The sequence below is a fragment of the Solanum lycopersicum genome, chromosome 7, assembly GCF_036512215.1.
Source record: "Solanum lycopersicum chromosome 7, SLM_r2.1".
Classification (NCBI taxonomy): Eukaryota; Viridiplantae; Streptophyta; class Magnoliopsida; order Solanales; family Solanaceae; genus Solanum; species Solanum lycopersicum.
Window position 1 is genome coordinate 4,843,902 of NC_090806.1, and position 14,694 is coordinate 4,858,595.

Here is a 14,694-nt window from a genome sequence, read left to right on the forward strand (position 1 = left end):
TAATCTAAGGGATAGTGCATTCTCCCTAAATAAAATATCAAAATATCCTAAGTCATCACATTAATAAATTATATTTTTTTTATAAATAAATATTTGTGATTACGTGTTATAGCAAAACTTCTAACATAATTTTATAAAAATTTACTGATCCAATCAATCAACAATAATGTTAATTAACTATTCATTGTTGTAAAGAATGTCACGTGGGCCCCAAACAGTGAATGAGTTGCATCACTTGTGCAACTCATCACTTGGCCAATAATAAGCCAAAGATGTACATCACTTGGCCAATAATGGCCAAAGTGATACATATACTTATGGCTATAAATAGTCATTATATACAATTTTATGAAATATAATTACTTCCTAAATTTTCCTTCTTTTAGTATATTAATTTTAGTAAGTTTTTTTATAACACGTTATCAGCACGAGTCTCTGCCAGTTCAAATAAAGACTTTAAAAGCCTCGGAGGTATAAATTTCCTTTTCTTAATAATGTCTAATCTCTCTAAACTTAAATTTCTTGCTCTAGACATATCGAGAAAAAGCTATCTATCATGGGTACTCAATGCAGAAATTCCTCTTGATGCGATGGGTCTAGCAGACACCATCCAAGAAAATAATCAAGCATCGAATCAAAACCGTGCGAAGGCGATGATATTTCTCCGTCATCACCTTGATGAAGGTTTGAAAATGGAATATCTCACTGTTAAGGATCCTCTGGTGTTGTGGAACAATTTAAAAGATAGATATGACCACCTGAAGTTGGTCGTCCTTCCACAGGCACGTTATGACTGGATCCAGTTGAGACTTCAAGATTTTAAATCTATCAATGAGTATAACTCTTCCATGTTTAAATTATCTCACAATTAAAATTATGTGGAGAAAATATCACTGATCATGATATGCTGGAGAAAAACGTTTTCCACTTTTCCTGCCTTGAGTATGCTTCTGCAGCAGCAATATCGAGAAATGAGATTTAAAAAATATTTCGAATTAATTTTACATCTCTTTGTTGCTGAACAACATAATGACTTGCTGATGAAAAACCATGAAAGTCGACCTACTGGTTCTATGCCATTTCTTGAAGTAAATACAACAAATTTTCACCAATCTAGGCGTGAAAAAGGTCGTGGCCGTGGTCGTGGTCGAGGAAGAAATTTCAATCATGATGATCGTCTTGCACTAAATAATAACCTTCAACACCAGCAGTGTAAAAAGAAGAAGGAAAAACATGATGTAGTGCAGAAGAAAAATTCAGACAACAAATGTTATCGATGTGGAGGAAAAGGACATTGGTCACGTACCTGTCGTACACCAAGGCACCTGGTTGAGCTATATCAAGCTTCCCTGAAGGAGGTGAAAAATAGCGCTGAAGCCAACTTTATCTCGGAAGATACTGTTGAACCCGTGCATCTAGATGTAGCGGATTTCTTTGAGAATCCAGAAGGAAAGATAGATCACCTGATAGGTGATGGATCTGTGATAATGTAAATATATTTCATTTTCGTCGTTTGTATGAACTAGTATGAATATGTTTTTCTAGACTTGTAAATAACTAAAAGATTGTGTAATGTTTTTGTTTAGTAATAATATTATAATGTTTATTTCGTTTATATCTTTTATCTTGAAGAGTATATGGATACCTCAATGATCAATCATGAAGATATTTGTGTAATTGATAATGGAACAACGTGTCACGACCGGAATCTAGACCCCAGACGAGACCGGTGTCGTTGACCTCTCAGAGGTCGCAAACAAGCCTACTTACGTCATTCTTACTTTACATAGGTTAATTTTAGCGGAAAATTTGAAATTTTTGATTTCCTTAATCATACTTGTTAAACATTCTTTATATTTCGTAATCGTTCATCATCAACCATCTATCATTTAAGAGATAAGCAACTGAAAGAAATAATTCATTAAGTATTAATTATATATCGGCCAAAATAGCACCAATACAAAGTCTGAACCAAAACAGGAAAGAAGCGCTAGTGGAACATGCTCCACTAGCTCAACTCTAAAACTACGCTAGAATGTAAAACAGTAGCATCCTCGAAGCATGAGGACCTACCAAACTCCGGATGAATGCCGACGTCCGGATAGCTGCAACCACGAACCTGTCGCTCTACCGTCCACCTGTGCCTGCACCCAAAAGTAAATGTTTGTATGGAATTAGTACACACTTGTACTAAGTATGGCTATATGCAAGCACACACCAGAGACATGCATGAGAAAGAATAGCTCTTTCCTAACAACATGATTTTTGGAAGTCAAGTCAGTGGACTTGCCAAATTGAGATTGGGAAAGTTATGCCATGAGAGTGACATGCATCATTATAATTATCGTATGGTACACAGCACATAACATATTCATATAGCACATAACATATAACACATACTTTCTTTCATATTATTCATGTATATACCATGAGACTTTATTATCATAGACTTAACTTTAAGACTTTCCAAAATGAGGGCTCAACATATGGGACCTCAACTAGGGAGCCTTCTTTAGCAAACACAGAGTCTGCTTCATTCATTCATACATATTTCATTTCAATTCATTCATAGGCCAGTGCGAACACCAGCTATACCTAGGATGTAGTTTAAGACTTTCATCGAGTTTGCTGTGCAATGATCAAGAATAACCTAATGTCATTACCTGAATCTAGCTCACCTCTTGATTATCCTATCCTAATACCTTTGGTATCATTCATTTCTTTATATGATTCATTTGAGGCTGACCTCATTCATTCATTGGGAACTTTAACTTTAACCGACATAGATCATGTGAGCATCATGAAATCCAGTGTCTTCCCCACACCGAAAAGAGGTGGAATCACCGGCCAAAGCGATTCAATAACATGCTAGTGTAGATGGGAATTTAACCCCGCCAGATCCCTATAGTGGCAATATAGGTTCAAAGACTAGGAGATGTATGGAGACCCATACCCGGCAAGCCGGACAGTCTCATCTCATGAGAGTTACGTGAACCTCCGCCCTTCCCGAAAGAAGGCATCACCGCTCATAGCTAGCCTATCGGTGCTCAGTGTAAAGTTCCATTACATTCAACTCATACATCATGGAAGCTGGCTTCTAGTATGAGGACATCATAGCTCAATAGATGATTTCTCATCTCATCATTAGTATTAAGTGTTTTAAACTCAATATTTTTCATTAGAGTGTTCATAGAGACTGGTCTCTTCATTATCTTACACTCTCATTGGTGAGTACGTATTGGTAACATTTACTTAGGCTCATTTGAGATTGCTCTCATCATATACATTAGCCTCACATCATGATTGTCACCACATTCTTCATTTCATTACGTATATCTTAGGTTCACTTATTCTTGAACGTATGTTAAACTTATGTGTCTATACATACAAGCCATGAGGCTTCATTTATAATTCGTTAAGTGATTCTTATTTTCCTAAGATTATGTACTACAAGACTTATGTATCTTGTATATATACTAAGATCTTGATTTTTGATCTAAGTAGATGACATGCTTCTTGAATATTTTACTCACTTATGACTTATGTATCAATACGGAGGTTTGGGCACGGGAACCCCACTCTTGAATCATTTGGATATCATTTATATTTTTCATTGACTTTATTTCTAATATTCATAACATTAGAACTCTAGATTAAATCTCAATATTTTCATAAAATAATAAATTTTCCATTTTAATTAGAATTCTAAATTAAATCTCCATATTTACATGAAAGAATTAATTTTCTATTTTAATTAGAATTCTAAATTAAATTTCCATATTTACATGAAAGAATTAATTTTCTATTTTAATTAGAATTCTAAATTAAATTTCCATATTTACATGAAAGAATTAATTTTCTATTTTAATTAGAATTCTAATTCAAAATTTTTTTTTTTAATTTATTCATTAAATTCGCCTCATTGGGGAGGTTGTGGGTTCGAACCCCCACAACCCCCCTTATTTTCCTCCTTTTTTCGCTGAAGAGGAGGCTGTGAGGTGGTGGGTTCGAACCCCCACAACCCCTCTATCATTAATTTATTTAAATGGGGCGAGCAACAGTGAGGTTGTGGGATCGAATCCCCACAGCCTCACTTCTTTTCTTAATTAACTTCGCCCCTCCTTCAGCCTTGAGGTCGTGGGATCGATTCCCACGCCTCGCGTTCCTTTTCTTTCTTTTTTTTCGCGCATAGCTGGGGGTCGCGGGTTCGATCCCCGCCCCCAGCATTCCCTTTTTAATCTTTTTTTTTCTTTTCGCGCGTGGTTGGGGGTCGCGAGTTCGATCCCCCCAGCCCCTTTTTTATTTTTTTTCTTGGCGAATTTCGCCGGTCCCAGCCCCCATTTCGAGCCCCGCCTGGCACATCCCCCCCTTTTTTTTGTCTTACTTTGGTGAGGTCTCGGATTCGATCCCTGCAGACCTCGCCTATTTTTATTTAATGTCTTTGACACCCAAAATTTCCAGAATTCACCTGTAACGAATTTCCAGGTTCTGGAATTTTGTTAACATTTTTATGAAGTGATTTACGGGACTTTTAAGCACCTATTTATTTGTCGTTCGTTAGGATTTTTAAAACAAGTTAAAAGCATGATTTGTTCATTTGTTTAACTAAAATTTCTAGCATTTCAACCAAGCGAACATCAAGCTTTTAAGAGCCTCTATTTGCACATAAAACACGAGTAATCTCTAATCTATTAACATGCTAAAGAAAAACTTAAAGTCATGGTCAAAATCTTGCACAAATACATACATATATACTTTCATACTTTCCGAAAGACCCAAAATTTAAACACATCATTCATGCAAGAATCTAGCAGCACAACATACCCATCCTACAAATTCGTTAGGGATCTAAGGACAAGGACATACGAAGGGGAACAACCTTAGTTTCAAGAGTTTAAGAAATGTTCGAAAGAAAGTACTCTTGGAGAAAGAATTCCATGAGAGAAACCCATACCTTAATCGATGTTCAAACTTTAATGTTGCTGCCCGGAAAACTCCTCCAAACCACTCCCAATTCACTTTAACGTACACCTCACTCGACGAACCTCTCTTAGCCTTGACGTTTTGATTACTTTTTTTTTCTTTTACTTAAAAATTTTTTGTGAGTTCTTCAAGCATGAAGAGCTGTTGATATTTTGGCAGAAATAATGTGAGAAAGATGGAGAACGTGAGAGAGAGAGTTAAGAAGCGTGAAAAAAAGAGAAAACTATTAGGATTAGGAGACTAATTAAAGTATTAGTCAAATAACATTTAAAATAAATAAATACAAATCTGTTTTTGATTTATTTATTTGTTTATTCATTTAAAATGTGAAAGGACAATTATGCCCTTAAATACCTATTTATTCTTATTTATATAATTTTTTGCTGAATCGTTACATAATGCACGCCATATTCAAAGATGAGAAATACTTCTCCTACTTGCTTAGAAGAAAAGCAAATGTTACTACAATTTCTGGTAATTCAAACTTAATAGAAGGCTCCGGAAGAGCTACTATATTTCTGCCTAAGGGGACAAAACTCGTCATAGAAGATGCTTTGTTCTCTTCTAAATCCCCAAGAAACCTGTTAAGTTTTAAAGATATTCGCCGAAATGGATATCATGTTGAGACAAAAAATGAAATGAATGTTGAATACCTTGGTATTACCAAGATTGTCTCAAACCAGAAATATGTGTTGGAGAAATTATCAACTTTATCTTCTGGCCTATATTATGCAAAATAAGTACGATTGAAGCACACTCTATCGTAAACCAGAAGTTTACTGACTTAAAGACTTTTTTGCTTTGGCATGACCGAATAGGTCATCCTGGATCAATAATGATGAGACGAATCATTGAAAACTCAAATGGACATCCATTAAAGAACCTGAAGATTCTTACAAATGATGAGTTTTCATGTGCTGCTTGTTGCCAAGGCAAATTGATTACTAGGCCATCACCAATGAAGGCTAACATTGAATCCCCTCAATTTTTAGAACGAATACATGGGGATATTTATGGACCTATTCACCTATCTAGTGGGTCGTTTAGATATTTTATGGTCCTAATAGATGCATCTTCAAGATGGTCTCATGTGTGCCTCTTATCATCTCGCAACCTGGCGTTTGCAAAATTATTGGCACAAATAATACGATTAAGAGCGCAATTTCCAGATTATCCCATTTAGACAATTTGCCTCGATAATGCTGGCAAATTCATATCCAAGCTTTTGATGCTTATTGCGTATCGGTAGGGATAAAAGTTGAACATCATGTAGTTCATGTTCATACTCAAAATGGCCTTGCTGAGTCATTTATTAAGCGCTTACAATTGATACCAAGACATCTACTTATGAAAAGTGAGTTGCCTACTACTTTTTGGGTTCATGCTATCTTACATGAAGCATCACTTGTTCGTCTCAGATCGACTCATTATAATAAATACTCCCCATCACAATTAGTGTTTGGCCATGATCCAAATATTGCTCATCTTCGAATTTTTGGATGTGTTGTATATGTGCCTGTAGCACCAGCTCAGCGCACCAAGATGGGCCCTCAAAGAAGGTTAGGCATATATGTTGGGTTTGATTCACCCTCCATAATTCGCTACCTTAAGCCATTGACGAGAGTTTTGTTCACTGCAAGATTTGCAGATTGTCGATTTGATGAAACAAATTTTCCGCAATTAGGGGGAGAGAAAAAGAAACTTAAAAGTGAAATTGCATGGAAAGCTTCATCATTATCTCATTTTGATCCACGCTCCCTTGTGTGTGAACAAGAGGTCCAGAAGATCATCCATTTGTAAAACATAGCAAATCAAATTCCAGACGCATTTACTGATTCAAAAAGGATAACAAAATCATATATTCCTGCAGTAAATGTGCCTATCTGAATCGACGTCCCAAAAGGACCATCTACAAGTGTCATAGCATCTGAATCACAAATACGCCTAAAGCGTGGTAGACCATTAAGCTCAAAAGATAAAAATCCTAGAAAAAAAAGTATAAAAAATGACACAACAAAAGAATCTCACGAAGAAATTCAAGATCTGATTAATCCTGATATTCCTGAAGAGATCAGTGAACCCGAGACTCAAGTAAATGAAGAACTCTCAATAAGTTCTACAGGTGATATCATAGTGGATAATGTTTTCGCATATGATGTTGCACTTATCATTATTAAAGGAAATGAGGATCTTGAACCTCTATCTATCGAAGAATGTCGACAAAGATGTGATTGGCCAAAATGGCAAGAAGCAATTTAATCAGAATTAAATTCACTTGCTAAGCGTGAGGTTTTTTGGACCAGTAGTCCAAATTCCTAGTGATGTTAAATCAATTGGCTATAAATGGGTCTTTGTACGAAAAAGAAATGAGAGAAATGAGATTGTAAGATACAAGGCGCGCCTTGTTGCACAAGAATTCTCTCAACGACCCGGTGTCGACTATAAAGAAACATATTCACCTGTTATGGATGTAATAACTTTTCGATATCTCATCGGCTTAGCTGTACATGAAAATCTTGAAATTCATCTAATGTATGTGGTTACAACTTACCTTTACGGTTCACTTGATAATGAAATTTATATAAAAGTTCCGGAAAGACTTAAAATGCCTGCAGCATATAGTTCAAAATCTCGGGAAATGTATTCAATCAGATTACAAAAGTCATTATATGGCTTAAAGCAATCAGGGCGCATGTGGTATAATCGCCTTAGTGAGTACTTGATAAAACAAGGTTATATAAACGATGCCATTTGTCCTTGTATATTTATTAAGAAAACAACATTGGGGTGTGTTATTCTTGCTGTTTATGTTGATGACATTAATCTCATTGGAACTCCAGAAGAGGTTCAAAAGGCAATTGAATATCTAAAGAAATAATTTGAGATGAAAGACCTTGGAAAGACAAATTTGTCTTGGACTACAAATAGAATATTTAGTAGACGGGGTCTTCATCCATCAATCTGCCTATACTGAGAAAATCTTGAAACGATTTTACATGGACAAAGCACATCCATTAAGTACTCCATTGGTTGTCCGATCACTTGAAGTGAGTAAGGATCCATTCCGACCTCAAGAAGAGAATGAGGAACCTCTTGGTCCAGAAGTACCTTATCTCAGTGCAATTGGGGCACTTATGTATCTTGCTAATGCTACGAGACCCGACATAGCATTTTCTGTTAATTTATTAGCAAGATATAGTTCTTCCCCTACACGAAGACATTGGAATGGAGTTAAACATATATTGCGATATCTAAGGGGAACTAGTGATATGGGTTTGTTTTATTCTAATAAAGATAGTGCAGACCTTGTTGGTCATGCAGATGCAGGTTATTTATCTGACCCACATAAAACTCGATCACAAACAGGCTATCTGTTCACATATGGAGGTACTGCTATATCATGGCGATCTACGAAGCAGTCTATTGTCGCTACTTCTTCAAATCATGCTGAGATAATAGTCATTCATGAAGCAAGTAGAGAATGTGTATGGTTAAGATCAGTAATACATTTTATCAAAGAAAGATGTGGTTTGAAGTGTGACGTCAAGATACCCACAATACTCTTTGAAGACAATGCTGCATGCATAGCTCAATTAAGAGGAGGCTTTATAAAAGGAGATAGAACGAAACACATTTCACCAAAATTGTTCTTCACACATGACCTCCAGAAGAATGGTGATATTGATGTGCGATAAATTCGTTCAAGTGATAATCCAGCAGATTTATTTACCAAATCTTTACCAGCCTCAACTCTTGAGAAGATAGTTCACAAAATTGGAATGCGAAAACTTAACCATCTGAATCGTGATTTTTATCAGGGGGAGTAAAATACGTACTATACTCTTTTTTCCTTAGTCTAGGTTTTATCCCACTGGGTTTTCCTAGAAAGGTTTTTAATGAGGCAGCAAGTAATGCATATTATGTATGCCTATATACTTACATAGACATACAAGAGGGAGTGTTGTAAAGAATGTCACGTGGGCCCCAAATAGTGAATGAGTTGCATTACTTGTGCAACTCATCACTTGGCCAATAATAAGCCAAAGATGTACATCACTTGGCCAATAATGGCCAAAGTAATACATATACTTATGGCTATAAGTAGTCATTATATACAATTTTATGAAATATAATTACTTCCTAAATTTTCCTTCTTTTAGTATATTAATTTTAGTAAGTTCTTTTATAACATTCATCAATATTATTTTTTAAATTTTCATTTTGCTTTACGTCAACCACGAATGTGGGCTCCTTCTTTCTCCCTATTATGTTTCTTTCAATCTACTTTAATTCTCATTTTTTTTATTTCTATTTCTGTCTCACAATTTATTCTTTAATTTCAAAAATATAGTTAACTTTTGAAATTCTGTCAGTGTTCACATGAATTTAATAAATGAAATAATATATATGACTAAAAGGTTTTTTTCTTTCATTTTAATGTATTTATCTTTTTTTTTTTAAAAAAAAAGATTGATAACCAATTTAATATTATTTTTCAATTTTAAAATTTATTAATCCATTTATACTTTAACTACAAAATATATTAGAGACATAACTTTTTAAAAAAAATATAGTTAATTTTGAAACTCTATCAGTCTCACATGAGTTTAAATAAATGAAATAACATGGTTAAAAGTTATTAAGAAAACTATAAATTACATAATTAACAACTGAAAATGTTTTCGAGTCATGTGAAAAATTTGATTCACTCTCTTATTCCTTACATGTCATTTATACTAAAACAAAAAAAGTAATATCTATTACTTGAAAATGACATCAAAAGTTTTAATATTTACAATAAATTAATAATTGAAAATATTTATTATTATTCATGTAAATTGAAACAAAAGTAGCATATATATTTTAAAATGACACAAAAAAAAATATTAAATTCTTCAACTCATTGGCCAATAAAGTTTCATTGAACACGTATGCAAGATGTAAAAAGTAGTTCACAAACAATTAAATTAATGATTTTTATTACATTAATTCAACAAAACACACCAAGCAATGAAGGTACAACATTATTGAACATTAATTGTCACATCCAAACATGTCCATTAAAGCTTTATTCAAATATTAGCATTAAAGCTTTATTCAAAATTACTCTACTCATCACAAATGAAAGACAATACATCTTTGTCACATCCAAACATGTCCATGTAGTCTTTCTTCAAATCTACTTGAACAATAATTCCATTACCACATGGTGTATCATACAACCAAAACATATCACTACGTCTCAGTCCCAAACTTAGCAAACAAGGTTTACCCCAACCAAAATCAGCTTCATTAATAGGGAACCTACATAAACTTGATGCCATGCACACATCCACTTGTTCATTTTCTTCCCATTCTTGTATTTCTTTATGAAACTTGGATGCTAGGGTATATATGTCATCACTTGATTTCGCAAATGAAACGTTAGTTTTTTGTATAACGTCCTTGATCAATAGTAAAATGTCTTTTAACTCCATTCCTATTTCTCCCGGAATGAATTTGACCGGGACTTCTATAGAAAAATTCCCAAAGGAGTTTTCGTATCTTGAAAAGTCAATTTTACCACGTAAGTTCACAGGGACGCTCAATAAACAAGGTCTCATACGTCCATTATTTTTACGTTGGAAAATATTGATTAGAGCACTCCATAGAAAAGCAATCACCAACTCAACTCGTGATGGTCTGAAATAAACCACTCCAACATTTTCCCTAAGTTTTGATATCACATATTGATTTATAACAAACCTCCTCGCGACCATTTTAACATGATCATCTCTAGGAGACTCGATTCTTTTTAACAAATGATTATCACTTGTTGGTGGGAAAGTGGTACCAAAATCATCAAAGGTGAAGCAATTGATCTTATTAATTCCCATTTTACTCACTTTAGACCACTCAAAAACAAATTTCAATGCTGTGAATCCATCAATAACCGCATGTTCAGCGCTCAGAGATAAAGCTAGCCCCTTACCACAAGCAAACTCCGTCACTTGCACTACAACTAGTGGAGTGATAGACAAATTCGAATCGTTACGATTGATTTTAGGGCAAAAATTCAATGCTAGGTCGATATCTTTTTGTGCATCCTTGAGGAAATCACAAAATTGAGAATCAACTTTTGCCTTTATATACAAAACACCTTCATCATGACAATTGATAGATTGACCATCACATGAAAATCTACCTGATGCTGGATAAACATGACTTAAAAGCTTAGACAATGATTGTTGAAGTTGTTCATGTATAATGGAAATTTTAGGGGAGGTGGAATATTTGAGTGGATAGAAAAGAACACAAGGGACATGCATTTGGAGAGCAATTTGATCAAAGAAAGACAATTTGTAATTTTTTGGGTGATCAACATTATTATTATTATTATTGTTATTATCATGATTTGAAATAGGGAAGGATCTTATGATATCCTTGGAAAGAATGTTAATCTTTGCAAGAGAGGTAGACTCCATTATTTGATTTGAAGGTGTTTGCTATGATATTTTCAAAAATCACGTCACTTAATTATATATAGGGGAGGCGGTTGTTGTTGGTGAGATTTCGGGTTCGAATTTTTGAATGATCATCGGGATCTTGTTCTAGTTCAAATGTCAGAATCGAGTCCTAGATTAATTATCAGGGTTGATTTTCGGATCATAAATTAATTTTTTAAGAATATTTTCTAGTCACAAGCCAATAATAAAAGATATTTTCTGAAAAATATTTTGAGCGACTTTTATGTATAACAAACAATAAAATCATATTTGTATGTTATAACTATAGTTTGCATACTGCGTTCCATAGCAAATTTTATGTTGCCATAGAGCTTTTGATTTGTATAATTCGCTAGATATATCCGATTTTATACAAATTGTTCAATTTTGTATAAATTTATTTATACATTATAATTTGCATAATAAGATTTTTTAGTTGTATAATTATAGCGTATAGGATGAAAATATACGTATTTGTATTTGTGTTTGTATATACACTGTTATCTCATTTTATACAAACACAAATACGTTTTATACATTTTATATATTTGTATACCAAATGAATAATTGCATATTGAAAATGACTTTTTCCATTATTTATCCTATTTTCGATCGGATCTTGCCAATTTAATTATATATCGAACTAGATGACAAAAAAATGAAATATTTGGTGCGAATTACAAAAGAAATAATTATGGCTATAACAATTAATTTGAACTAATAGTCTGTTATTTCATACAATTTTCTCAAATATTTTTCATTCATCAACCAAACATTTCAAACTATTTTCCAAAAAAATCATCTCATCATCAACCAAACATGAGAAAAATAAGTTAGATATTTCTTATTTATATATATATATATATATATATATATATATATATATATAAAAGTTCCACAACTATTTTTTTCTTCATTTTAATTTGTTTGTCTTAGTTTTTTTTTTTATTTTAAATATATTTAAAAATCACATAAAAATACTATAAATCATAATAATTGACAATTGAAATTAATATATTTGTGTCACATAAAATGGGACAAAAGAAGTAACATGTATTATTTAATTTGAAAACTACGTAAAACATATTATAAATCTCAATAATTAATAACATATGGACTCTTGAAGTTCTATTTGTGCTACACATATTGGGACAAGGAAGGTAACATATATTATTTAAACATTACGTAAAAATTATAATAATTAACAACTTAAAATATTTACAAATCATATCAAAATTTAATTGACTCTCTAAATTTTATCTGTGTCACATGAAGTGAGACAAATATAAGTGTGGATGAGCACATATGTGACAGTCTGCCTGCTTCACTTGTGTGGTTCCACACTTGTAATTTGCCTACTTTTTTCATTTTAATTTGTTTGTCTTATTTTATTTTTTTTGTATATTTAAAAATTGCATAAAAATTCTATAAATCATGATAATTGACAACTCAAAATTAATATATTCGTGTCAGATAAAATGAGACAAGAAAAATAACATATATTATTTAATTTAAAAATTACGTAACAAATATTATAAATCTCAAAAATTAATAACATATTGACTCTTAAAATTTTATTTATGCTACATATATTGAGATAAGAAAAATAATATATATTATTTAAAAATTATAATAATTAACAACTTAATTATTGTTGTTACAGTAGGTTGTTAAGATAGTTAATGATTGGTTAGTTAGTTATGATTAGTTAATTAATCTTGTGAACTAAGCTCAAGCTTCCTGTACATATTATTCTTTCATCTATGTACTAGAAAAAATGGCCCGTGCTAGTATCATTAAAATCAAATTTAGTGATATATTTCTGTCAAAATAACAAATATTTGGATAAAGTTATATATAACATAAACTTGTATGGAAAAAATATTTTTAGTTGAATTGCACTATATATATTTAAATAAATGAATTATATATTTATTTATTTTTCGTTATCTTGCTCTCTCTTTTTTCGTAATGTCTTCTTAGTTATTTTCTCTATTTCATATTAACTGAGTTTTTTGGATCTTTTTTATTATTTAAAATAATCGAATTGTCCCATGTTCAAGATATATGTTAGAAATTATTTTCATATTTGCTCTTTTCTTTAATGGAGTCGGATATTTTTCAAAAAGATAAATTGCACTACTTACAAAGTTATGTTTATAATATACAAAAGATAATAGTGAAAAGTATGGTTTAAATTATGTTCTTGAATTATTATTATTTAAATAAGTATGCGTTGTCTCACAAATTCAGTTAATATGGAATAAAGAGAGTGTAGAAAAACAAATGAACTATTCTTCAATAAGTGTTCGATCCTTACTGATATGAAGACTCTACTATTTCATTCATTCAATTTCGATGCAAAGCACTCCAACTAAGAACTCTTCATCATAGAGAATTCTTCTTTCGATAATTTCATTTACATCTTTATGATCGTGACTCATAAAATTTTCATCAATCGTCTTATTACTATATAAATATTTTGCTGATATGAAAGACACACAAACACATTAAAGTTTTAACTCATGAATCATAGTAATAAGCCATGAGAAACTTAATTCGAAAAAAAAATTACTACAAAATTCTACTAATAAAATTTCGGCGTTAGTTAAAAATATTTAGGACCAATTTAGTCCAACAAAAATAAAAATGGGTATTGCTACTTGATTTTTGCTATATTTCAGAGAAATTATGTGTAACATCTAAAAAAATAAAATTATCCTTGATTTTCTCAAATATAATAAATATCAATTTTATTAACACTAAACAATACTAATTACCACAAAATATTACAGTTCTACACATTTATTATTAATTTTCTCCACTCGATTATTTTCATGTACAAAAACTGACTAATGGTACCCACATCTTCGATATAGTGTAGGCATTATAATAATATAAGGCCAACAGTGACACTATGTTCAGGTATCAGGGACGAAGTCATCTTATACTAAGAGATTATTCGAATTTTTTTCGATAAATCATTATATTCGTGAATTATGTAGAGAATAGAACATGCGATCAATAATACTTTTGTTGTCAAATTAATTTAATTTTTTTTAGTAGAAAGTACATTTGTTGAATTGAGACATATCAACTTTATTAATAAACCTGTCTATAATTCATGGTAGGTAGGGTGACAATTTTTATAATAAACCTGTCTATAATTGATGGTAGGTAGGAGTGAAAAATGATATCGTATGATATGATATTTGAATATATCAGC

At 32.1% G+C, this 14,694-nt stretch overlaps 3 protein-coding genes across 3 annotated transcripts; 2 read left to right on the plus strand and 1 right to left on the minus strand.

Annotated features, from left to right (window-relative positions):
* Window positions 1-494: 494 nt before the first annotated feature.
* Window positions 495-1,493, plus strand: LOC138337178 (uncharacterized). The gene is made up of 2 exons (XM_069286809.1): window positions 495-722; window positions 957-1,493. The coding sequence occupies exons 1-2, from the start codon at window positions 495-497 to the stop codon at window positions 1,491-1,493; spliced, it is 765 nt and encodes a 254-aa protein (XP_069142910.1).
* A 6,486-nt stretch (window positions 1,494-7,979) lies between these two features.
* On the plus strand, window positions 7,980-8,678 carry LOC138337180 (secreted RxLR effector protein 161-like). The gene has a single exon (XM_069286810.1). It carries the CDS (start codon window positions 7,980-7,982, stop codon window positions 8,676-8,678), a length of 699 nt encoding a protein of 232 aa, XP_069142911.1.
* Window positions 8,679-10,091: 1,413 nt separating this feature from the next.
* On the minus strand, window positions 10,092-11,447 carry LOC104648251 (acetyl-CoA-benzylalcohol acetyltransferase-like). Its single transcript, XM_010325177.4, has one exon. It carries the CDS (start codon window positions 11,445-11,447, stop codon window positions 10,092-10,094), a length of 1,356 nt encoding a protein of 451 aa, XP_010323479.2.
* Between the last annotated feature and the right edge of the window lie 3,247 nt (window positions 11,448-14,694).

Coding starts and splice junctions, on each gene's coding strand:
- LOC138337178 (XM_069286809.1), top strand. CDS start 495: ATGTCTAATCTCTCTAAACTTAAATTTCTTGCTCTAGACATATCGAGA. Junction 723..956: donor TCACTGTTAAGGATCCTCTG/GTGTTGTGGAAC, acceptor ATGCTTCTGCAG/CAGCAATATCGAGAAATGAG.
- LOC138337180 (XM_069286810.1), top strand. CDS start 7,980: ATGGACAAAGCACATCCATTAAGTACTCCATTGGTTGTCCGATCACTT.
- LOC104648251 (XM_010325177.4), bottom strand. CDS start 11,447: ATGGAGTCTACCTCTCTTGCAAAGATTAACATTCTTTCCAAGGATATC.